Here is a 23,913-nt window from a genome sequence, read left to right as displayed (position 1 = left end):
AGATTGTTTATGGACACGTTAGAAGAGTTGTTGGCTAATATATGCCAAGAAAATAAAGCGATAGTTGTCGCAGGTGACTTCAATATAGAATTACTCAAAGACAATAAGGTAGGCTGTGAACTCATAACGGTATTTAATTCATTTAATCTAGTACAAACTGTAACAGAAAATACAAGAGTAACGGCAATTTCAGGTAGCTGTATCGACAATGTCTTCACAAACCTTCGTACTGTAGACTGTAGAGTCATAGAATATTTCATCTCGGATCACATGGCACAGAAAGTTGCTTTTGAAACAAAATCAACGGCAGTTTCTGACAATATTAACAAAAGAATATTTTCTCCAGAAAACAAAAGTAGCTTCCTGCGTACCTTGAAGGATCAGAATTGGAATAGTGTATATAACATAGATTGTAATAATGTAAACGGACAGTGGGATAATTTTATAAGTACATTTATAAGAATCTTCAATCAGAATTTTCCTCCGACAAAAATCAAAACAAAAAAAACGAAATCATTTAAAACACACCCAGATGTCATCAACTACAAACAAAAACTAGATTTGCTTCTTACACTGAGTCGCCACAACGACAGGTATAAAGAGGCATATAAATCGGTGAAACAAAACTATGATAACGTTTTAAAAAGGATTAGAATTAGGGATTATGATAATAGAATTAGCAAGTCGGACAATAAAATGAAATGTATGTGGACCATCATTAAAGAAATTACGGGAAAAAATAGAGATTGTTCTGAGATTCAATTGGAGGGAAATGCTGAAATAATAGCAAATAACTTTAATAGCTTTCTAGTAAATGAAATACCAAACATGGTGCAAAATGTTCAAAGAGATTCTTATGGATGTATAATTCCGAATGACAAGTCAATGTTTTTAGAACCAGTCAGTCCAGACGAAGTTTGCGAATTGGCCGACCAAATTAAAAACAAGCATAGCAGTGGTATTGACGAAATACCCACTAGCTTAATAAAAATGTCAGTAAGTGAAATAAGAGACGTGTTGTGCTTTATAATTAATAACTCTTTTAAATTTGGTATTTTTCCTAACCAACTGAAAACGGCTTTAATTAAACCCTTATATAAAAATGGTGATCCGCAAAAAATGAAAAGTTATAGACCCATAAGCCTTCTGCCAGGATTTTCAAAACTCTTTGAACTTGCTATGTCCAAACGAATAGTAAATTTTATGAATTATTGTCATTTAATTAGCAGAAACCAACACGGCTTTATAAAAGGAAAATCAACGCAGACGGCTCTATATCAATTCATACAGTCAGTTATTAGACACTTTGAAAATAAAGAAGTAGCGCTTGGAATTTTTTTAGATATCTCAAAAGCATATGACTGTCTGGATCGAGATATATTACTGAATAAACTGGAAAGATATGGGATAAGGGGGCAACCACTTAAGTGGGTAAAATCATATTTACAAGACAGAAAACAACTAGTAGGTATAAATAAAAACGGACACCTCAGTAAATCACAAACTCTCTTAAATAACTATGGTATCGCACAGGGTAGTATATTGGGGCCAACTTTATTCGTAGTTTTCATGAATGATTTGTATTCGGTGGCTGATGATTCTTGGCAATCTATCATAAATTATGCTGATGATACCAACTTGCTAGTAGGAGATAAAACTCGCTCGCAACTAATAAGTAAAAGCCAATCTTTGACATCAAAAGCTGCAAAATGGTTTAATGAGAACGGGCTAGTTTTAAACTCGGAGAAAACTAACATCGTTCTGTTTAAGACCAAACGATCAAACTTTGATAATTTGGAACAGCTACTGTTAATGGAAAAAAATATAATTATCTCGGAAAATACAAAGTTTTTGGGGGTTTATGTCAATGAAAACCTTGACTGGGGCTTTCATGTGGATGGACTGCTCAAACGATTAGGATCCATCAGCTACGGAATGCGAATAACTGGGAGATACTTAAGTGAACATTCATTAAAGGTGTTATACTGCGCAAATTTTGAATCTATATTGAGGTACGGCATTATATTTTGGGGTCGAGATGGTAAGATTCAAAACGCCTTTGTTGCACAGAAACGTGTAATAAGGATAATTAAAAAAATGGATTACAGGCAATCCTGCAGAAATACTTTTAAATCAATGGGGATAATGACAGTGTATGCCCTCTATATATATGAGTGTCTAATGTTTTTCTTCAATAATAGAGCTTCTCTATTTACAGATTCTCGTACTAATAAATATAACACAAGGTTAGACAATCAAATATATCCCACACACCATTTGAACATAACAGAGAAAAGCCCTAATTACATGTGTATTAAACTCTACAACAAATTACCTATTGAAATTAAACAAATCACTTCTCAGAAGAAGCTTAAAGTAGCCTTGAAAAGACTACTTATTGAACTTGAACCTTACCATCTGGACGATTACTTGAACACATAGAATCTAGCTTTTTTTTCTCATCTAGTATAAAGGATAAAATTTGAACCACAAGTTGTAATTAGGTATACATTATTTTCTTTTGTTGTATTTTGTTTTTTGTTTTTTTTTTGTTTCTGACGCACTTCATTTTGTTATATGTATTTATACGCTGTAACAATATTGAAATAAAGAAATATTATTATTTATTTATTTAAGGGAGTTACAGGCCGAAAATTGCCTGCAATGCACTCAAGTGCTTCAGTAACTCCAAAGTGTAGGTTGAACAGAGCGTCACTCTCTTATTTGAGGAGTTACAACAAAAGTATATTATTAGAGAGTTGTAGAGAATTTTTTTAGGCTCTATAAGATTACTTTCAAGTAACTTTGCCTTAAAGGGCCGTTTAAGGGAGTTACAGGCCATAATATGCCTGCAATGCTCTCAAGTGCTTCGGTAACTCCAAAGTGTAGATTGAATAGAGCGTAGCTCCGTTATTTAAAATTACAGTAAAAGTGTATATTAGAGAGAGTTGTAGGGAATTTCACGCTCTATAAGATTACTTTCAAGTAACTTTGCCCTAAAGGACCATTTAAGGGAAAAATTAAATAAACTGCTTCCAGGAACAATTTCAGTTCAAGGGTGCAAAAGTTGCACTTTCCTCCCTTTTCAAACTTATAACGTCATACCAGTGTTGTTTGAAGTTGGGTATGCTTGAAAAACAATTTAATAAGGAAAACACGATATCGGGCAAACATCTATTAAAAAGAGTCCCTTGAGATATCGATTCTAGTCCTTTTGGACGTGACATAAACGAGGGAGGAAATGGGTTCGGACTGATATTTGTCTGATCCCCTTGTCACATCACAACACGGTTTGATTTGGAAGGTGCAGCAATTAAAATCAAAGGAAAAAGTTTTCTGATTTAGAAAAATCCCTCGACTTAACCCGTCTTACAATTATGATTTATCGTCTCACCTCGAAGCCCTAAGGGAAAAACTGAGTTAAAAATTAATTTTCTCTTCCATTCCAGTTCCACAAAAACAGTGATTAATATAAATTGTTTTCACTCTCTCAAATCAAGCAATAGTCACTTTTCAATTTAACATTTTAGTGTACTTTCTGACTTCTATAATATAAATGCTTTTTCTTTGAACAACAAAGGGTCACAACGTTATCAGATCGTTGATGCACCCTTTGTAAAGGTGGGCGGGATTTATGAACGCGAAAACGTTGACAAGTTTCCCCCGGGAAATTATTTCAACAGCTGTACTTAAACGCTTTTGAGACGGGACTGCTCTAAAGAGCTTAGAACGTATTATATTTGCTTTCGAATTAGATTCGGCCTGTCATTTGCGTTCAAACTCGAGCTGAACACACACGTGAAAGGGACTGTTAGTTTAACCTTGGAAAATGTTTATTCAGGCCTGTTTTCCCTACGAATTTTCCACCCCAAAATTAAATCTTTTTAACTTTCGTCCGGGAAAACTTGAAAGGTTTTCCCGGTCGTTTCTACACACAAATCCGCTAGATTCGTACGGATGCAATAAAAGTTTTTTAATCCCAAAAGTTTTGACCAGAATCGAATTCCCTGAGTTAATTGATATAAAATTTATAGAGAATGTACGATTTACAAAAGGTTGCAATTAAAGCGAAAAATTCCATCAAAATTTCTTGGCATAGTATCGGAATATTGATTAGAAACTCAGCAGAGGGCGTAATTAATTAGATTCCTCTTTTCTATCGTGACAATTCATGGCTTTCATACCAAAACAATGATACCTGCTTGTATGGAATTTTTTAGAGGGTCAAGGGTAAATGGACACTTAAACCAAAAACCATCAGCATTACATGAACGTCACGTTTTCGGCCCCCCAAATCCCAATCATCGACTTTTGATGGCTTCGAATCGGAAATGAACTACTTTGTCCTAATGGGCTATACTATAGAGTCCAATACATTCTGTATTCAGGACAATTTCTTTAACTCCATTAAAACGTTTTTCAGTTGTAACAAAAATGGGACCGCGGCCTTCCCTGATACCGGACTTAACACCGACAGATCAAGCATCTCCGCCCGATGATAAAACGATTCAAACCACCCAACCAGCCGCCCAGAAAAGCGAACCAGGAAAGCCGACCAGCAGGGCGGGTGCTTGTCGCGTTTGTTTGAAGGTATTGCAGCCGGACGAAAAGACCAGAACTTGCTCCACCTGCACCCAGAAGGTTTGCGATGACTGTCACAGCTACAGTGGAAAAGACGAGAAAGAAGATCCAGCTTGGAGTTGTAGCGTTTGCAGAAGGTAAGAATTTGTCTGTTTTCTCCATCCATTATAGTAGAATTTACGAAACAGGAAAATGCAATCAAGAGCTGCGGTAATAGCACAAGACTCCAACGAAAGCCTGCTGGAAATTCCACTACATGAACTACAACGAAGACACTCAGAGGCTCGGGTGGGATCATCGGGAGGTGGTTTAACAGCAGGGAGCGTGGGTAGTGGCTTGGCGCCCCCCAGGAGTCCAGAAACTCGACGACACTCAGACGTCTCCCCCGCTTCTCTCAAGGAACTCGAAAAGGTAGTTAAGCTTCACGTATTTTTTGACCAGATGATATGAATGGAACAGCATTTTCAGCTAAAGGGCGGTGGTTCTAAAACACCCGACTCAGATTGGACTCGTGGAGGTGGCCGTTCCAGAGCTGGTTCTAGGGCGAACAGCCCACCGAAGAGTTCCGACGTTCTTCCAGCGGCCCCCAGGTCTAGAAGGGCTTCCAGGGTGTCTCGACAGCACAGCTACGATGACGAAGTCAAAGCCGCTTTACTACCTGGAGGTGGAGGCAGTGGCGGTGGCGAAGGTGGTTTGGGGTTGCCTGCCCCCATGCCCAGAAGAGCCTCTGCTTATGATGTATTTTCTGGTAACTATTTTAGTTGATTTAAATAATGAATTAGCTTGGTTAATACAGGGTGGTCCAGTTTTAAATTTCAATAATAATCACCAATCGATAGCCCATCAAAAAATAAGTTGACACGCATTATGTCATTTTCCTGAGGAAAACACAGACTGCCAAAATTCAGTTTTGAAAACCTTTTTTTTGCTACAACTGTCAGACTAATTTTATCCTAAAAATTAAAGTTTTAGACTAATATCGCAACATTTAATGCCAAAATTGTTTACTTTCATCAATGAAGAGTCTGAAACTTAACTTTTACTATAAAAAATAGTTCAAAATTCGATTTTTCAGTCTTAAAGCACAGTGAAGCGTCTAGAAGTCAAATTAATACTGACAAAGCACGAAATGGCATATTTAAGCCTACGAAAAATGTAAAAATAGTTTTTTAAGTCTGCTATGTCAAAAACTTGGTGAAGATAACCATAAAACTCGATATTCCAAGCTGACAACAGTTTCAAACCCCTAAAAATAGTCCAGAGTTCTAAAAAAATAAAAAGCAAATTAAAAAAACATGAAAAGTTAGTCCAAGTCAATTTTCATGAATCTAATATCAATATCCTGTATTTAAGGCTATTTTCAAGACTAAAATATTGAAATGTATTTTTAAATTATAAATAAAATAATGCTAATGCCTGCTTTATACCTCTCAATTAACAATTAAACTAAACTTTCATTTAAACTAAAATTAATTTTAAATTAAAGTTAAACCAACTTTATTAAAGTTCGGCTTAATTCGTTGACTTTCGGAACTATCACTGTCATACTTGTCATCACTCATGATGTAAATTGCTGTCTTCTATTGCGATACGTAGTCTATTAGACTTGAATCGTCTATTTCCATAATTGGATTTTTTACCGAAAAAGTGGTTTAAGAACAAATTTTTTAAATTATTTTAATAAAATTTTTTTTTATCCACAAAACACGCGTAATGACGATGACAATAGAAACGTCAACGTCAAACGTCCAGTAAGTCAAAACAGTCATTTATTTTTCTAATTATTAATTTGTAGTATAAACCTAAACAAGATTTCTTGTTTAGGTTTATTTTTTTTATATAGAGTTATAAAGTTATATAGTTATATATTTTTTTAGTGGAAATTTAATTCTTAAATGGGAGGTATAAAGCAGGCATTACTTCAATTGCAAAATTTAAGCTTTTAATGTCACTTTTCATTAGTTCAGAGTCACTTCTTGAAGTTGAAATGTGTGAATTTGTTGTAAAAAATTTTAGATAAAGTAGTTTTTCATGGCTACAAGTCAGTTTTAGGATAAGTTGAAAAACTTCAACTTATCTAACTACAAAGACAGTTTTTAAGCCTCTCAAGTAAATTTTCACAGTTTCAAAGTAAATTTACTGGTTTCTAAGTCAATTTTCAAAACTAAAGTCTTTCAATTTGTCTGGAAACTGTGTGACATTTTTTAAGCTTCTTAAGTCAATTTTCACCGTTTTCAAGACAATTTTTCTCGTCTTGAAACGTAATTACTCAATTTTGTCGCAAACAAAATTTCAAATCAGAGTTTTGTAAGAGATACTTATTTTGTCAAATTCAAAAAAAAAATCCAGTGAGAGAATATAAGACAGAAAAATGAAAATCATCTTTCTGTATTTACACCACTGGACAGTTTGGATTGATGGAAGTATTAATTTCATATGTATTTGTTCTAAATTTGATTAAAATTGCTCCAGCGGTCTGACAGTTATGACAAGAAACTGATTTTTTAAACTGAACATTTATGGACTGTATTTTCCTTGGGAAGCATTTTTCGGGGGTAATATCCCTAGTGCATTTAATTTTTCCGGAAAAAATCGGAAAAAACGAGTTTCTAAGTAATTTGTTTTAACAAATAGCATGATCGAGAGTGGTTTTAAAAATCATCCGAACGAGTATTCCAATTATTCCACAGGAAAAATTAGATGCACGAGGGATATTTGGTAAGATTATGTCCTGAGTTAAATAAACATTTTATTTTAATTAAAACAATAAGAACAGTAATTAATAAGAACAATAACTTTCAAGCTAGAAAGGGTAACACTATTCTTTATGTTGCTGTGAGGAGTGTGAAATTTTTTCGAATTTTTTTCCGGAAAAACTGCTGACAGCTAAGTTGACAGTTGTTAAGTGATTTTTCCACTTAAAATTTACATTTGTTATACTAATTCTTGATAGCGATTGGTCAAAAATGATTGGAAGGAAATAGGCATAATATGTATGTTAACTTATTTTTTGATGGGCTATAGAATGGTGAATTATTGACATTTAAAACTGGACCACCCTGTATAAGTCCTTGAGTTAACGAATAAATTGACAATGTTTTTTTTCTCAAAGTGCCTGGCCTTAGCACGGTTACCCAGCCCAGTAACACTGGAAGAAGAGCTTCATTCCGAGTACCACCTCCAGAACCCTCTAGTCCGCCTAGCCCAGACACCGCCCCCACCATAGCCCTTGCAGCCCCAGAAGACGATAGACGAATTCGGAGAAGAGGATCTCACATGTAAGTTAATCTCAAAATTCCTTTACTCACCACATAAAGCAACCGAGTATATTAGGGCTTTGCCACGTCATAAACTAAGTTAACGAAGGTTGTTCAGCTTTCAAAAGTGACGTGAAGTTGGGTTAAACGCGTGCCAGATAACGGGCATTTATTGAACGAAATTGTAGGAAACCGCGAGAATCCAATCGGGCTTCTTAATCCTCGAAATCCAGTCTGGCAGACGGATAAAAACCCGATTAAAGAAGAAGAGAATTGTTGCTTTTCTGCTCGAACAAAAAAGTGGATATAAACCGAAGGAAACAGCTGTCACATCACACGATGATAAAAACTATACGAGTCGTAAAGTAATAACAGAATATAAAGAAAAATCTAGAATTGGTTAAAACTTCCGTTTCGCCTCGAGCAAATCCCAAAGCGTCTCAATAAAGCCCTGTTGCGCCCCCATTTTCCTTCTCCTTTCGCCCTCCCTGCCCCTATTCCAGACCGAACTTTCCCGGCCGAAGGAAAGCTGCATACCGAAGCCTTTTCAAAGCCCTTCAGTTTTATTTCAGGATTTTGGAGATCGCCCTTACCTAATTGTGTGTATAAAACAGAAAAATTGCCTTTCTGAGCTAGTTAAATAAATCCATTTTTTTGTTTCTACGACTAGCAATTATTAAATTATGGCTCCAAGAACAAAAGCTTTGTAAGGTTCAAGCTTAATTATAATTTCAAGGGCTCCGACGTAAATCTAGTCGCAAGGGAAGGCACCCTACTATAATAAGAGCTTTATCTTGTAGACATTTTAACGGTTAACCCTAACAGAATAATACTAATTTTAGCTTATCCCTTCAATAGTAATTTAGGGCCTTAAGAAGAACAGCCCGTAAAATTAAGATGGACGTTAAATAATGAATGCTTTCTTATGCTAAAAAAATCTAGAGAAAATGTATAGCTCTATACCGAAAATCAAACTACATTGGTATGACGTCACAGGCAATGTTGACAGGTCGACCGTTAAAACGGTATATCTACCGTTTTTAATTACATTGCCATTATGTTGGGTGTGAAACTTTTTTTATACTTTTTCAGTTTATTGAATAGGACATTTAATGAGGATTCTAAAAATGCGCTTAAAACAGTCATTTTCTTACTACAAATTATCCTCTAAAACCACGTGATGTCTGTCATAATGTCAAAATTTGACTAGAATTTGCAAGAATTATATCTTAACACAGTTTTCGAAACATGAAGGGTGTCTGAGATTTATGACAGTTATTTTGATAATTGTTACGTGACCGTCTAGTTAAATAGGGTCCTACAATCACGTGACAACTGCCACTAACGTTAAAACTGACAAACTGTGCTCAAAAGTTGCAAAAATCAGGCTTTAGAAACGTTTTCTAGCAGTATTTGATATAAAACGCATTTCTAAGATTTATGATATTTATTTTGACAATTGTCACGTGACCGTCTAGCAAAATAGTGTTTAAAATCACGTGACATCTGTCATTAATGACAAAACTGCCAAACTGTTCTCAAAATTTGCAAAAATCTGGGTTTAGAAACGTTTTCTTGCAATATTTGATATAAAACGTATTTCTAAGATTTATGACAGCTATTTTGACAATTGTCACGTGACCGTCTAGCAAAATAGTGTTCTAAAATTACGTGACAACTGCTACTAACGTCAAAACTGTCAAACTGTGTTCAAAAGTTGCAAAAATCAGGGTTTAGAAACGTTTTCTTGCAATATTTGATATAAAACGTGTTTCTGAGATTTATGACAGTTATTTTGACAATTGTCACGTGACCGTCTAGCAAAATAGTGTTCTAAAATCACGTGACATCTGCCAATAACGTTAAAACTGTGAAACTGTGCTCAAAAGTTGCAAAAATCAGGCTTTAGAAACGTTTTCTAGCAGTATTTGATATAAAACGTATTTCTAAGATTTATGATATTTATTTTGACAATTGTCACGTGACCGTCTAGCTAAATAGTGTTCTAAAATCACGTGACAACTGCTACAAACGTCAAACTGTGTTCAAAAGTTGCAAAAATCAAGGTTTAGAAACGTTTTCTTGCAATATTTGATAGAAAACGTGTTTCTGAGATTTATGACAGTTATCTTGACAATTTTCACGTGACCGTCTAGCTAAATAGTGTTCTACAATCACGTGACAACTACTACTAACGTCAAAACTGTCAAACTGTGTTCAAAAGTTGCAAAAATCAGGGCTTAGAAAAGTTTCCTTGCAGTATTCGATATAAAGAGTGTTTTTGAGATTTATGATTTTGACAACGGTCACGTGACTGCCTAGCTAAATTATCCTTTAAAACCACGTGATATCTGTCACTAATGTCAAAACTTAGAAAACCAATTATTAATAAAAAAAATAAACAAATGTATTTTTAAAGTACGATTTTTATAGCAAGAATCAATGATCAAATAAAATCATCAAATTTTTGGCAACTATTAAATGAACAATTTTTTTTCTGATCTACCGTTTTTTGACTGGTTATTCTACCGCCATTAAGTATTTTGATTTGGCAACACTGGTCAAAGGCGAAAGTGCAGAAAAATGGTTTATCAAAACGAATTTTTTGAAAATGCCTCAGACCTTTAGAGTAATTTTTTGGAATGCCAGAAGCCTTTAATTACTACAAAAAATCTTTTCAAATTTACCAGAAGCCTCTGGAGTTGCGAACGAATTGCTTAGAATTGCCAGAGACCCCTAAATACTACTGATAATGTTCTAAAAATTGCCAAAATTTGAATTTTGTTCTACAAGTGTTCAAAACCTACTAAAAATTGCTTAGAAATGTCCTCTAAAAATTGTTTTACCCCTCTAAGCATTGCTTAGAATTGTCAGAGGCCTTTGCATACTATTCAAAATTTTCTAAAAATTTCCAGGAACCTCTACAAGTGTTCTATACCTAAAAATTACCAGAATCCCCTATAAATAGTAAACCAAAAACATTTCCAATTCAAAAAAGAGTGCTTATTTAGGTTTTGTTGTATGTTTTTCCCATTTGAACGATCTTTATGCCTTGCCTAAAGCCAAATGGGCCCCGAAATGAACACGTCCCATTAAGTCTACTAAATTTGTGTATTGCTATCGTCAATTTGCTTTAAATACGTTTCCAACTAAAGTAAACTGTTTTAGTACCTGCATTTTTCGTCGTGTTCTATAACATAACGAAATAAATTAGCCTTCAAAGTTTGATTATAAGATCGAAATTAGCACTTAAGTTACTAGCATTTTTAGTCCAGACCTCCATCAAATTAAATCATTTTTTTATGGCTGATCCAGTCATAAAATTTAAACATTAGAAAAATTCTTTCAGGAACAACGGCTCGTAAAATAGCGTGGCATCTGGATGATCAATTTCTCAATTTTCATTCTCTTCTCGAAAAGTCGGACCACGTTCGTTCCGAGTCATTAATTCTTTAAAACCGATTTAGAAGATTCATAAAAGTGTCGTCTAAAATCACCTTAGACTTGGTTACTCGATTTTTTCGGCACGAACTAATCTCTATTTTGGATGGGAACGCGTCCCTCAGGAAATTGCTCAAACGCCACTGTATTTGCTATCGCTCACATGCCCCATTTTTGCAATTCTGCTGGTTAAACAGATCTGTTGTTTACTTTTTGCCCTGAAACATTTTTTTTTCCCCCAAAGGATAATTTGGTCGATTCTTGGCGCGATTTGTTTGCCATTTAATGATTTCTCTCCTCGATATGCAAACTATTTTCTCCTCGATTTTATAGACCCTTTTACGGATATTGCTTCTCCAAAAAGCATTTTGCATAAAGGATGCTTTTAGGTCTTTTCCTCATCGATAACTCAGCCCGTTAAACGGAAAAACCTGTTACTAATATTACTTTCAAACTAAAAACTGAATTTCATTAACAAAAGTAAAACATTGTTCGGTCAAGTGATGTTAAATCACTCTTAACAAGAATTTACCCAAAGTTGCCTGTTTCAAACTATCCTACTCCAACCTAGGTTTCGAGAACTATGTCTTGCCTTAGTTCTCGAACAATTAGTGGACCGGAGCTATTAAACGGAGCCTCTCCAAGTAGGAGATTACTTTCGGAGGACCGAGGAGAAAATCCTAAGTAAATAATCCGAGTTTCGCCAACTTTGAGTGGCAAAACCACTGCAAATTACAGTGACAGTGTTGAATCGTCGATACTAAGAATTTTTTATTTAATTACTACAAAGTAAATTAATCTCTTAAAGGAGTTTGCAACTTTTGTAATGTTAGAACGTTCAAAATTATTACACTTACTACAAGCAGACTTAAATTTGACAATTTTCACATGATCCTCCATGGAACTTTAGAAAAGAGTTATGAAACAGAAAAGGACGTCAATAATGCCTGCCAACCAGTTACAGTGACAATATACTTTTACGTTTTTAATTTTTTTTTATTAAAATATTGACATACAAAAGTAAATGACTGAAGTGTAAAATGTCCGCCATTATTCACCTCTCAAACTGAAATAATGACCTCTGAAATGCCTTTTTGCATACAAAATACCTTGAAATGCCTTTAAAATACCTCACAATGCTTCTATTATTGCTCAAAATGCCTCATAGTGATATATTGCCTTAAAACTGTCTAAAATGCCTCAAATTGCCTTGAAATACATCGAAATACCTTTAAATTATTTATAATCAATAAAAATGACTACCTCAGGATATGTAATTGCTTTTCCAAATTTTGAAGACCCAAAAGTTGAAATTGATTTTTTTTTAAAGTCACGTGACCAGTTTTAGGTTAAGTTAAGAATGACAACGTAAAGGTTTTTCCCAATTTTTGACACTTGATGGCCGAATGCTTAAAATTGAAAATTTCTAAGGTCAGGTGACTGTTTTTCCAAATTCTGACAAACAAAAAATATTTTTTGTACGGTTGTCTGAATTTACGGGTTATATTTTTGACGTTTGAACGAATCTTCTAACTGTCATAGTAACCAAGTTAGCACTTGTCAAATAAAGACACCTATCATTCGAAAAGAAACACTAGGTAACTTAGATTTAGACAGTGGTAAAATTGTGAAAATTACGTCACGTGAGTTGATAATTCAATTTTTCAGCTTGCAACACTGTAAAAGCCAGATGACATTGTCAAAAGCAGTCACGTGATCTTTAGAACGCAGTTTATACTTTGGAAAACTGATAAATTCAATTTAGACAGTTGTACAAACTTAAATTGCAAAATACACGTCACGTGACGTTGATAATGCAATTCTGCATGTTCTTGCAACACTGTAAAGGCCAAAAAAAAAAATCAAGTTTTTTTTTTGTTTTTTTTTTTTTTTTTTTTTTTTTTGGTTATCAAGCCCTATAGCCTCTCTGATGAGCCGTAATACGGCGAAACCGGTCAGAGGATTGGGATTGATAAACAAAAAACAAAACCTCACCATTTACAACTATCACTGTAAAGGCCAGTTGACATCTGTCAAAATTAATCACGTGACCTTTAAAATGTGGTTTAAAATTTTTAAAAAAATTTAAGTTGTAAAAGCTGAAATTGTAAGAGACACATCACGTGACTTGATTATATAATTTTAGAGCTTGCAAAAACTGTAAAAGCCAGTTGACACCTGTCAAAAACCGTCACGTGACTTTAAAATATAATTTAAACGTTGATCATTTGGTAAATTAAATTTAGACAGTTGTAAAAGCTGAAATTGTGAAATACACTTTACGTGACGTTAATAACACAATTTTGAGTTTGCAACGCTGTAAAGGCCAGTCGACATTGTCAAAAACAGTCACGTGACCTTTAGAACGCAATTCTGCATGTTCTTGCAACACTGTAAAGGCCAGTTGACATCTGTCAAAATTAATCACGTGACTTTTAAAATGTGAGTTAAAATTTCAACATTTTTTAAAAGTTGTAAAAGCTGAAATTGCAAGAGACACATCACGTGACTTATTATATAATTTTAGAGCTTGCAACTCTGTAAAAGCCAGTTGAGAACTGTCAAAAACAATCACGTGATCTTAAAAATGTAGTTTAAACTTTGGAAAATTGATAAATTAAATTTAGACAGTTGTACAAACTTAAATTGTAAAATACACGTCACGTGACTTTGATAATTCAATTTTGGAGCTTGCAACACTGTAAAGGCCAATTGACATTGTCAAAAACGGTCACGTGACCTTAAAAATGTAGTTTAAACTTTGGAAAATTGATAAATTAAATTTAGACAGTTGTACAAACATAAATTGCAAAATACACGTCATGTGACTTTGATAATTCAATTTTGGAGCTTGCAATACTGTAAAGGCCAATTGACATCCGTCAAAAACGGTCACGTGACCTTAAGAATGTAGTTTAAACGTTGAAAAATTGGTAAAATATTATAATAATTTATAATGAATATGGTTCAATTCAATATAATGTAACGAAAATGTTCCCATAATAATTACATGTGCTTATGCTGCTCGGTTCGATTTTCAGTTATTTTGATACACGGTATTGAAAATTTCAATATTGAAAATACCACAAAACATTTTGAAATATTCAGATAATTCCTCAAAATACTCGAGAAAATACTTTTAAATGCCTCATAAATATAAAAATTCCCCAAACTGCTTCGTAATACCGGAAAAGTGTCAAAGTTAACGTGTCAGACATTTTGAATGAAAAGTTTCACCGACACGATAAATGTCAAAGTGACAGCCTACGTAAAGTAGTGTTTGTTAATGGATATTATTGGTAACAAAATATGCACGATTCACACATTTATTATTAAAATCATTATAAATGACGAATTTACTGGAATTTCTGTCAGTATTTATCCCAAAATGAATTCGAAACGTGATTGTGCATTGTGCATGGTTAATCCAGGTTTAATGAAAACTTTTCCCAGAATCCTAGCCAAGGCTATTACTACGCTGTACTTGTGGGGTTATATTCACGTGTACCAAAGTAAACTGCATACAAACGAGAATTGAATGAGTTATTGTTACTACCACAAAGTATAGCAAACCAAAAAAGAGGGCAACGATAACCAATAGACACGTAGGATTTTCCAGGTCCAGATTGTTCAATTGTTAGGAAATCACGTCCCAGCTAGAGAAATCATTGATTTTTATTAAATCGAGTTTTACTCCATAATAAAGTAATATTTACCATCATTTCAGACCAGACATGGGTGGTGGTTTAAGAACTATCGTACCACCTCGACCGACACCAGCTCTGGAAGACCTGGAGGCCATGCCACGTCGACAAGCCTCGGTGGACGCTGAGGCCATTCGTATTGTGATCCATGATGTGGACAGTGGATCAGCGTCTGCAGCGCAAAAACGCGTTATTTTGCGACGGGATCCAAGCGATAAAGCTCACAGAAGTAAGTGTAAGTGGAAAAAAGATCGTTTTTAAAGAAAAAGGGAAATTTATGTAAAACTTATTTGCCTATTCCTCTTTCCACCGAGTTCCTCCTCAATATCGGCCCCAACAAGACGGCCGGGCATTCTTGAGTTATGGAATTTCCTTCCAGGGTACGTGACTGTTCAACTCCCCCACATTTATACACACCGGGCATATTGAGAAAAATTTGATAAATGAATTCCTCTGGGAGGCAAAAAAAATTGACTAATAACGTTATCAAGTTGAAACAGAATTTGAGACAATGCAAAGTTTGGCCGATAACGAAATTTTCCGCCTGCGAAGTGGAAATTCGCTAAACGTTTATTCAGCTCCATTGTTTCCTGGGGCGCATTCAAACTGGAAAAATCCACATTTAACAGTTCAAATTTAATCTGTAACAACTTATTTTTAAATCCATTCAGGTACCGTGCACTAAATCTGGTGATTCTCAATTTGTCTCCTAGTACGTTGCATTTTTAATTTCCGGGAGCGTCGAAGGGCTAAAAGGGCAAATAAGTCCCGCGAGACGGCAAATTGAGGTCGACGAATGCCAGAGGAGATATCCTAGTTAAGAGTCACGTACCGAAAAGGGAAATTCCATAACTCAAGAATGCTCGATTGGGTGTCGTTCTTGGCACCATAAAACCTGAATAGGGCTGGGCGATAAATCCTTCGGGGGACCTAAACTCGGTTTAATATACTTGTCGTCAAAAATCAACATCAAACAAACAGAAATTTTATAAGGGAAGATATACTATCACAGTGTGTCCAAGAAAAAGAAAGCCACTATCAGTAAAACCCCCCTATACTCTTTCGATTTTTTTGAAATATGAAAAATTTTAAAGTACTTTTTTTGTACTTATTTCACCTAATTTAAGGCCCTTTGGTATAAATATGCCTTTGGTTGTGCATTGTAACCCTTCTGGAGCAAAAAAAAATTTGCAAAAATGGCATTTTTTCAATTTTTGAATGATTGTAACTTTTTTAACTCTTATATTCACTGAAACGCCACTAAAAAGAGGATAAAAAATACTACAAAACGAGACAAAACTGGCCTCTCTAGCTCTTCATGTTACCGAGATATTGAATTTCAAAAAGTAGTAAAAAAACACCCCTAATACCCCCCCTATTTTTCACCTGCGAATAGGGCTTCAAAAACTTTTTAAGTTTTTGAGAAATTTCAATTCGAAAATTGTGTCACTTTTTGTGAGTTTGCAGCGTTGTTGCTAAATTTGAAGCCTTGTGAAGCTGTAATTTGCACTCCAATCTAGATTTTTTATATATCATTAGAAAGAGGATGAAAAATGTTACAAAATGTCGGTTGAGCGAATTTTCTAACTTTTTAAATTTTTGAGATTTTTCAATTCGAAAATTGTGTCACTTTTTATGAGTTTGCAGCGTTGTTACCAGGTTTGAAGCCTTGTGAAGCTGTAATTTGCACTCCAATCTAGATTTTTTTTATATCATTAGAAAGAGGATGAAAAATGTTACAAAATGTCGGTTAAGCGAATTTTCTAACTTTTTAAGTTTTTGAGAAATTTCAATTCAAAAATTGTGTCACTTTTTGTGAGTTTGCAGCGTTGTTGCCAGGTTTGAAGCCTTGTAAAGCTGTAATTTGCACTCCAATCTAGATTTTTTTTATATCATTAGAAAGAGGATGAAAAATGTTACAAAATGTCGGTTGAGCGAATTTTCTAACTTTTTAAATTTTTGAGATTTTTCAATTCGAAAATTGTGTCACTTTTTATGAGTTTGCAGCGTTGTTACCAGGTTTGAAGCCTTGTAAAGCTGTAATTTGCACTCCAATCTAGATTTTTTTATATCATTAGAAAGAGGATGAAAAATGTTACAAAATGACAGTTGAGCGAATTTTCAAACTTTTTAAGTTTTTGAGAAATTTCAATTCGAAAATTGTGTCACTTTTTGTGAGTTTGCAGCGTTGTTGCCAGGTTTGAAGCCTTGTGAAGCTGTAATTTGCACTCCAATCTAGATTTTTTTTATATCATTAGAAAGAGGATGAAAAATGTTACAAAATGTCGGTTAAGCGAATTTTCTAACTTTTTAAGTTTTTGAGAAATTTCAATTCAAAAATTGTGTTACTTTTTGTGAGTTTGCAGCGTTGTTGCCAGGTTTGAAGCCTTGTAAAGCTGTAATTTGCACTCCAATCTAGATTTTTTTTATATCATTAGAAAGAGGATGAAAAATGTTACAAAATTTCGGTTGAGCGAATTTTCTAACTTTTTAAGTTTTTGAGAAATTTCAATTCAAAAATTGTGTCACTTTTTGTGAGTTTGCAGCGTTGTTGCCAGGTTTGAAGCCTTGTAAAGCTGTAATTTGCACTCCAATCTAGATTTTTTTTATATCATTAGAAAGAGGATGAAAAATGTTACAAAATGACGGTTGAGCGAATTTTCAAACTTTTTAAGTTTTTGAGAAATTTCAATTCGAAAATTGTGTCACTTTTTGTGAGTTTGCAGCGTTGTTACTAAATTTGAAGCCTTGTGAAGCTGTAATTTGCACTCCAATCTAGATTTTTTATATATCATTAGAAAGAGGATGAAAAATGTTACAAAATGACAGTTGAGCGAATTTTCTAACTTTTTAAATTTTTGAGATTTTTCAATTCGAAAATTGTGTCACTTTTTATGAGTTTGCAGCGTTGTTACCAGGTTTGAAGCCTTGTAAAGCTGTAATTTGCACTCCAATCTAGATTTTTTTTATATCATTAGAAAGAGGATGAAAAATGTTACAAAATTTCGGTTGAGCGAATTTTCTAACTTTTTAAATTTTTGAGATTTTTCAATTCGAAAATTGTGTCACTTTTTGTGAGTTTGCAGCGTTGTTACCAGGTTTGAAGCATTGTGAAGCTGTAATTTGCACTCCAATCTAGATTTTTTTATATATCATTAGAAAGAGGATGAAAAATGTTACAAAAAATGTCGGTTGAGCGAATTTTCTAACTTTTTCAGTTTTTGAGAAATTTTAATTCGAAAATTGTGTCACTTTTTATGAGTTTGCAGCGTTGTTGCCAGGTTTGAAGATTTGTGAAGCTGTAATTTTCACTCCAATTTACATTGTCTATATGTCATTGGGAAGAAGATAGAAAATGCCACAATATGGCGTTTGAACAAACTGTCTAACTTTTTCAGTTTTTGAGATATTTTAATTTAAAAATTGTGTCACTTCTTGTGATTTGAAAGAGTTGTTGGCAGGATTATACCCTTGTGACGCTGTAATTTCCACTCAATTGGAAAAAAGATGCAAAATGCTTCAAAATGGTGTTTGAGAGAATTTTTTAACTTTTACAGTTTTTCAGATATTTTAGTTCAAAAATTGTGTCACTTTTTGTGAGTTTGCAGCGATGTTGCCAGGTTTGAAGCCTTGTGACGTTGTAATTTGTTCTCCAATCTAGATTTTCTATATATCGTTGAAAAGCTGATAAAAAATGCTATAAAATGTCGATAGTATACACCCTGTATCTTCGTTATTGTTCATATTTCAAAAAAGCTTCAAACGAAAAAAAACCCTATTTTTTGAAGCCCTATTCGCAGGTGAAAGGAAAGCCCCAACTTTGGAATCTCTCTCTCTTTATATCCGTTTTCAAAGATTACTATATCCTGGACACTGTTTACTATTTCTTGTTTCAGCTCGTGGTTTTGGTATGAGAGTTGTAGGAGGGAAAACTAGTCCGGATGGCCATCTTTTTGCCTACATAGTATGGACGGTGCCTGGAGGACCTGCAGAAAAAGGAGGATTGCAACAAGGAGACAAGGTCCCGCTCCTCCCTACCTCTTCCGCAGTTTTTTACTCTTTTTTCTAACCATTAACAGGTTTTGGAGTGGGGTGGAGTGTCACTGATCGATCGGAATTTTGAAGAAGTCTGCGCCATCATGGACCACACTGGGGATACAGTGGAACTGCTGGTGGAGCACGCCACTGATTTGCGTATGTGCGACTTTTTGGATGAACCACCACTTCCACCACCTTCGGTGCGCAAACCTTCAGAGGCCAATATAACTGCATTACATGTCGGTAAGTCCCATTTTTTACCGTAAAATCCTTCCTGGGCTTAAAAAAGCAATAAAATATAGTTTTTCCGGGATCGTTGAAGAAAACGCGTTTTTCCATCGGACGAGATTAATGATACAGTTGCAAAGAAGGGCATGAGAAATGTCTCTTCGACTGACTTTTGATATCCCGTGTAACAATCAGGTTTAATTAAAATGTCCTGGAATCTTGAACCAGTCAGAAGGCCCTTCTTAAATCTTAATTGAATAGGAAATGCTAATGCAATCAGTACCAATTCCAGAAATGGAAACCGCAGATATGAGAGACCGGCGTTTAATTTGCATGGGAGTGGCGATACACAGAGTGAATCATTTAAAAATTTCCCATCTCTCTGTATGTGCTGTTGTTCTTGTGTACAGAGTGTCACGGACAGAAATTCATTTTGTCACTGGATCCATATAAACATAAAACTGGACAACCATTAGGATGAGAATTAATTAATTTATACAGGGTGGTCCAGTTTTAAGTGTCAATAATTCACCATTTGACAGCTAATCAAAAGATAAGTTGACTTGCATTATGTCATTTTTCTGAAAAACGTTTCCTAAGGAAGATACAGTCCTCCAAATTTCCATTTAAAAAATCGTTTTATAGTTTAAAACTGAACATTCAAGACTTGTGAAAGTCCAAATTTGTACTGAATAGTCTAAAAAACTTGCTTTTTACTACTAGGAATGGTCTTATGATTCGCTTTCTCAGACTGCCATCCTGGTTGAGTGTCTGAAACTGGCATTCAAGAACTAAAATCCGGAAATCAAGACAAAGATTGTATTGTGCATGAAACTCATTTTTTACTACTAAAAATAATATAAAAGTTGACTTTTAATGCTAGAACTGACTTTACTAGGACTAAAGTATATTTTCACGACTTTAATTAGTGTACAACTGAATTTTATGGACTGGACAACAAGTCTAGAACTAAATTAAATTTTCGGACATTTTATTTCTAAAAATTAGTTCTCAAGACTATTATTGTAGCATTTGGTACCAAAATTTTTTACTTTTATTACTGAAGAAACTTGACTTTTGGAAATAGTCTTAAACTCGATTTTTCAGCCTTAAAAAGCACTAAAAACAGGCTGAATTTCTTAGAGATGCTACAATTTATTGCACCTATGAGTGTAGAAGTCAATTTAATAGTGAAGAAGCTTGAAATAAAATTTTCAAGACTATGGTCAGTCGACACACTGGCTTTTAGGCCTGATAAGTCAAAAACTTTGTAAAGATAGTCTTGAAACTCGATTTGAGGCATTGAAAACAGCCTTAAAACACTAAAAACAGTCTAGTTTATTAAGAAATACCCGAATTTTTAGAACTGAGGTGTCTAGAAGTCGACTTAATAGTGACAAAGCTTGGAATGCCATTTTAAGTCTATGAAGAATGTAAAAATTGTTTTTTAAGTTTGCTATGTCAATAACTTGGTGAAGATAGTCTTGAAACTCGATTTTCCAAGCTGAAAGCAGTTTTGAAGCACTAAAAATAGTCCAGAATTCGAAGAAAATGAAAAGCAAAGTAAAAAGCACGAAAAGGTCGTTTTCAAGACAATTTTCATGAATCTAATGTTAATGTCCTGCATCTAAGACTATTTTCAAGACTAAAATATTGAAATTTGTCTTCAAATTATGAAAACTTACTTCAAATGCAAATTTTAAGATTCTGATGTCACTTTTCATTAGTTCAGTTACATTTTGGGGTTCAAGTCAATTTTTAAGGTTTAAATGTATGAATTTGTAGTAACAAATTCTTGGAAAAGTAGTTTTTATGTCTACAAGTCAATTTTTAGTATTAAAGTCTCTCGATTTGCATGAAAACTGGTTACAAACACAATTTTTAAGCTTCTGAAATTTTTATCTTTTCTAATTCAATTTTCAAAACTAAAGTCTTTTAGTTTGTCTGGAAACTATGAAAACTGGCTACAATAATATTTTTTAAACTTCTTAAGTGAATTTTCCGTTTCCAACACAATTTTTAAGTTGGGTTAGGTTAGTTTTGGGTCTTTGACCGTAATAACATGTAATAAAGTGCTTGTTCCAAATTTGATCAATATTGCTCCAACGGTCTGACAGTTATGACAGAAATTTAAAGGACTGTATTTTCCTTAGGAAGCACTTTTCAGGAAAATGACATAATGAATGTCAACTTATTTTTTAATTGGCTATGGATTGGTGAATTATTGACATTTAAAACTGGACCACCCTGTATAATATTGTTCTGTTTGTATTTTAATTTAACTGTTTTGTTTCAGATCCTGAAAACGACAAGACACCATCGTCACCCACGAGAAGGAAACTACCTAAAACTCCGGTATAAACTTTTATACATTATTATCGGTTTGCGCTCCCTAATCTCTTCCTTCTGTTACTCTTTGATTTTAACTTCAATTCCATTAATTAAATATTCAAAGTCGAGTACAAACTTCTGTACATACCATCAGTAGCCTCTATGTGTATATAAAGTAAAACCCAAAAATATAAACAAGTGTAAGGGAATATAGTTTGTAGGGACTTTTCTCCAAAAAATACTGACTGCTGCTTAACAACTTTACAATCACTACGTTAAACGTTATTTTTGATACGTGTGTATTTTAATCACATTGTTTCTATATCCTGTCTTCGTCTGTTTTCTACTACTTACCAATAAATAATTAGTTTTAGATCTGTAAGAAAATCGTCAACACTGTTTATTGTAGTTTTCTAGATATTTACTCAAGTCAGTAAACTGAATGGTTTATCAGAATGTATAGAGCAAGCCAACGTATTTGGCGGTTACGTTTGATCTATTATAAGATTACAATTTTGTAATAAAACTTGTTTCAAATTTGGCTACAACAGGGAAATGCCTTGGAACAAAATTTTTGGTTTCGTAACTTAAATTAACGTAACTAAAGACATTTTAAATACGCTGATGTTTTTATGTTACATTCTGAAAACCCTTTCCATTCCAAAAGTATAAATGAATAATAACAATCTAAATAACCTAAACAATTAATTGGCATAAGCAATTTTTAATTTAAAAAAATAACAAAAAATAATTTTCAGATCCGTAAAGCATTTAAACCGTAAAGTGTCATACGATATTGAATTTGGAATAAAAAGGACTTTCAGAATTTGATATAAAAAAAAAGGTTGATGATGATTCCGCAAAGACAAAACGTCGAAATAAAAATCTGATAATGCCACTTTAAACATGTGGTGGAGAAGAGTCATTAGTTTTGGTCTAGGTCCAATATTACCAATTAATCAAAAAATTCACTTTTTTTCAAAATATCTCAAAAACCAAAAAATATTTTGATGTTTTCTAAATGTAATTTTATTAATAAGGCCGTGATTACGCAACTTTTCTCCCCTTTAACCAAATCTGTATCTCTAACCGTTTCCAAGATCGCCAGGACACACTCTATTTTATAGTTTTCGAGATATTTGCTTTTCAAGAACGCAAATCACATTTTTACGGTTTTTGCTGGAGGAAAGTCAGAAATTCAGTCGGTATTTTCGAAATCTGAGGGTTACGGCACTGAAATTTGCTGTAAACAGTAAATTGACCTTAAAACTCAGAGACGTACTGTATTTTTTTTTTAATAAAGAAAATGTGCTGTAGAGCCAGTAAATTGACACTGTGAAGGTCAATTGACATTGTCAAAAACGGTCACGTGATGTTAAAAATGTAGTTTAAACTTTGGAAAACTGATAAATTAAATTTAGACAGTTGTACAAACTTAAATTGCAAAATACACGTCACGTGACTTTAATAATTCAATTGTTGAGCTTGCAACACTGTAAAAGCCAGTTGAAATTGTCAAAAACAGTCACGTGATCTTAAAAATGTAGTTTAAACGTTGAAAAATTGGTAAATTATTATAATAATTTATAATGAATATTGTTTCAAATCAATATAATGTAACAAAAATGTTCCCAGAATAATTACATGTGCTTATGCTGCTCGGTTCGATTTTATATATATTTTATAGTTTTGAAGATATTTGCTTTTCAAGAACGCAAATCACATTTCTACAGTTTTTGCTGGAGGAAAGTCAGAATTGCAGTCGGTATTTTCGAAATCTGGGAGTTACGGCACTGAAATTTGCTGTAAACAGTAAATTGACCTTAAAATACAGGGACGTATTGCACTTTTCTCATAAACAACCTTTACTTCACTCTAACTGCGATAAATACCATCACAAAAGAGGGATTGTAAGTTAAAACGCAATGAAACACAATTTTAGTTAGTATTTTCGAAATCTGGGGGTTACGGCCCTGAAATTTGCTGTGTAACTAGTAAATCGACCTTGCAATCCAGAGATGTAGTGTATTCTTTCTATAAGCAAATATAACTTTACTAAAACAGTGATCATTCTTGTTTGCCACGTCTGTCATGCTTACAAACATTCAAAAGTGGATATCTTGAAAACTATAAAAGATATCAACTTGATTGAATGAAACTTGTAGAAAATGCTATTAGCTTTTAATTTTGATTGGTCATGTCGGTAGAACAAACAGTTTCCAAGATATAAACGAAAAATCTGGAAAGTGAGATTTTCAAAACCCCTCTCCCCTTTGGCTCAATGGTTTCGGATAGGGACTTTTGTCCAAAGTCCAAACAAAGTTACGAAATCA

General features: G+C 33.9%; 1 protein-coding gene and 1 long non-coding RNA gene across 13 annotated transcripts in view; one reads left to right on the top strand and one right to left on the bottom strand.

The window, feature by feature from the left end:
• Fife (regulating synaptic membrane exocytosis protein fife) overlaps positions 1-23,913 on the top strand; it is an 80,417-nt gene that overhangs the window by 44,678 nt on the left and 11,826 nt on the right. For 6 of the 11 annotated variants that reach the window (XM_081987987.1, XM_081987988.1, XM_081987983.1 and 3 more), the window contains exons 4-11: positions 4,424-4,718; positions 4,770-4,992; positions 5,041-5,329; positions 7,694-7,859; positions 15,007-15,218; positions 18,880-19,004; positions 19,063-19,264; positions 21,546-21,604. In XM_081987987.1, the coding sequence (XP_081844113.1) occupies positions 4,424-4,718; positions 4,770-4,992; positions 5,041-5,329; positions 7,694-7,859; positions 15,007-15,218; positions 18,880-19,004; positions 19,063-19,264; positions 21,546-21,604 (1,571 nt within the window). The remainder of the gene's footprint in view (positions 1-4,423; positions 4,719-4,769; positions 4,993-5,040; positions 5,330-7,693; positions 7,860-15,006; positions 15,219-18,879; positions 19,005-19,062; positions 19,265-21,545; positions 21,605-23,913) is intronic. The other 5 variants (XM_081987986.1, XM_081987991.1, XM_081987985.1 and 2 more) reach the window with 3 other exon arrangements.
• LOC145734581 (uncharacterized) overlaps positions 14,589-23,913 on the bottom strand; it is a 23,390-nt gene continuing 14,065 nt past the window's right edge. Inside the window, exons 3-5 of one of the 2 annotated variants that reach the window (XR_014179446.1) lie at positions 14,996-15,155; positions 14,853-14,935; positions 14,590-14,796 (exon numbers count right to left, since the gene is read on the bottom strand). This is a non-coding gene — a long non-coding RNA (uncharacterized LOC145734581). Of the gene's footprint in view, positions 14,936-14,995; positions 15,156-23,913 lie in introns of both variants that reach the window. The other variant, XR_014179445.1, reaches the window with a different exon arrangement.

This window comes from Ips typographus, linkage group LG10, assembly GCF_016097725.1.
Source record: "Ips typographus isolate SLU linkage group LG10, UJ_Ityp_2.0, whole genome shotgun sequence".
NCBI classification, from domain to species: domain Eukaryota; kingdom Metazoa; phylum Arthropoda; class Insecta; order Coleoptera; family Curculionidae; genus Ips; species Ips typographus.
This window is presented reverse-complemented; position numbering and strand designations above follow the sequence as displayed.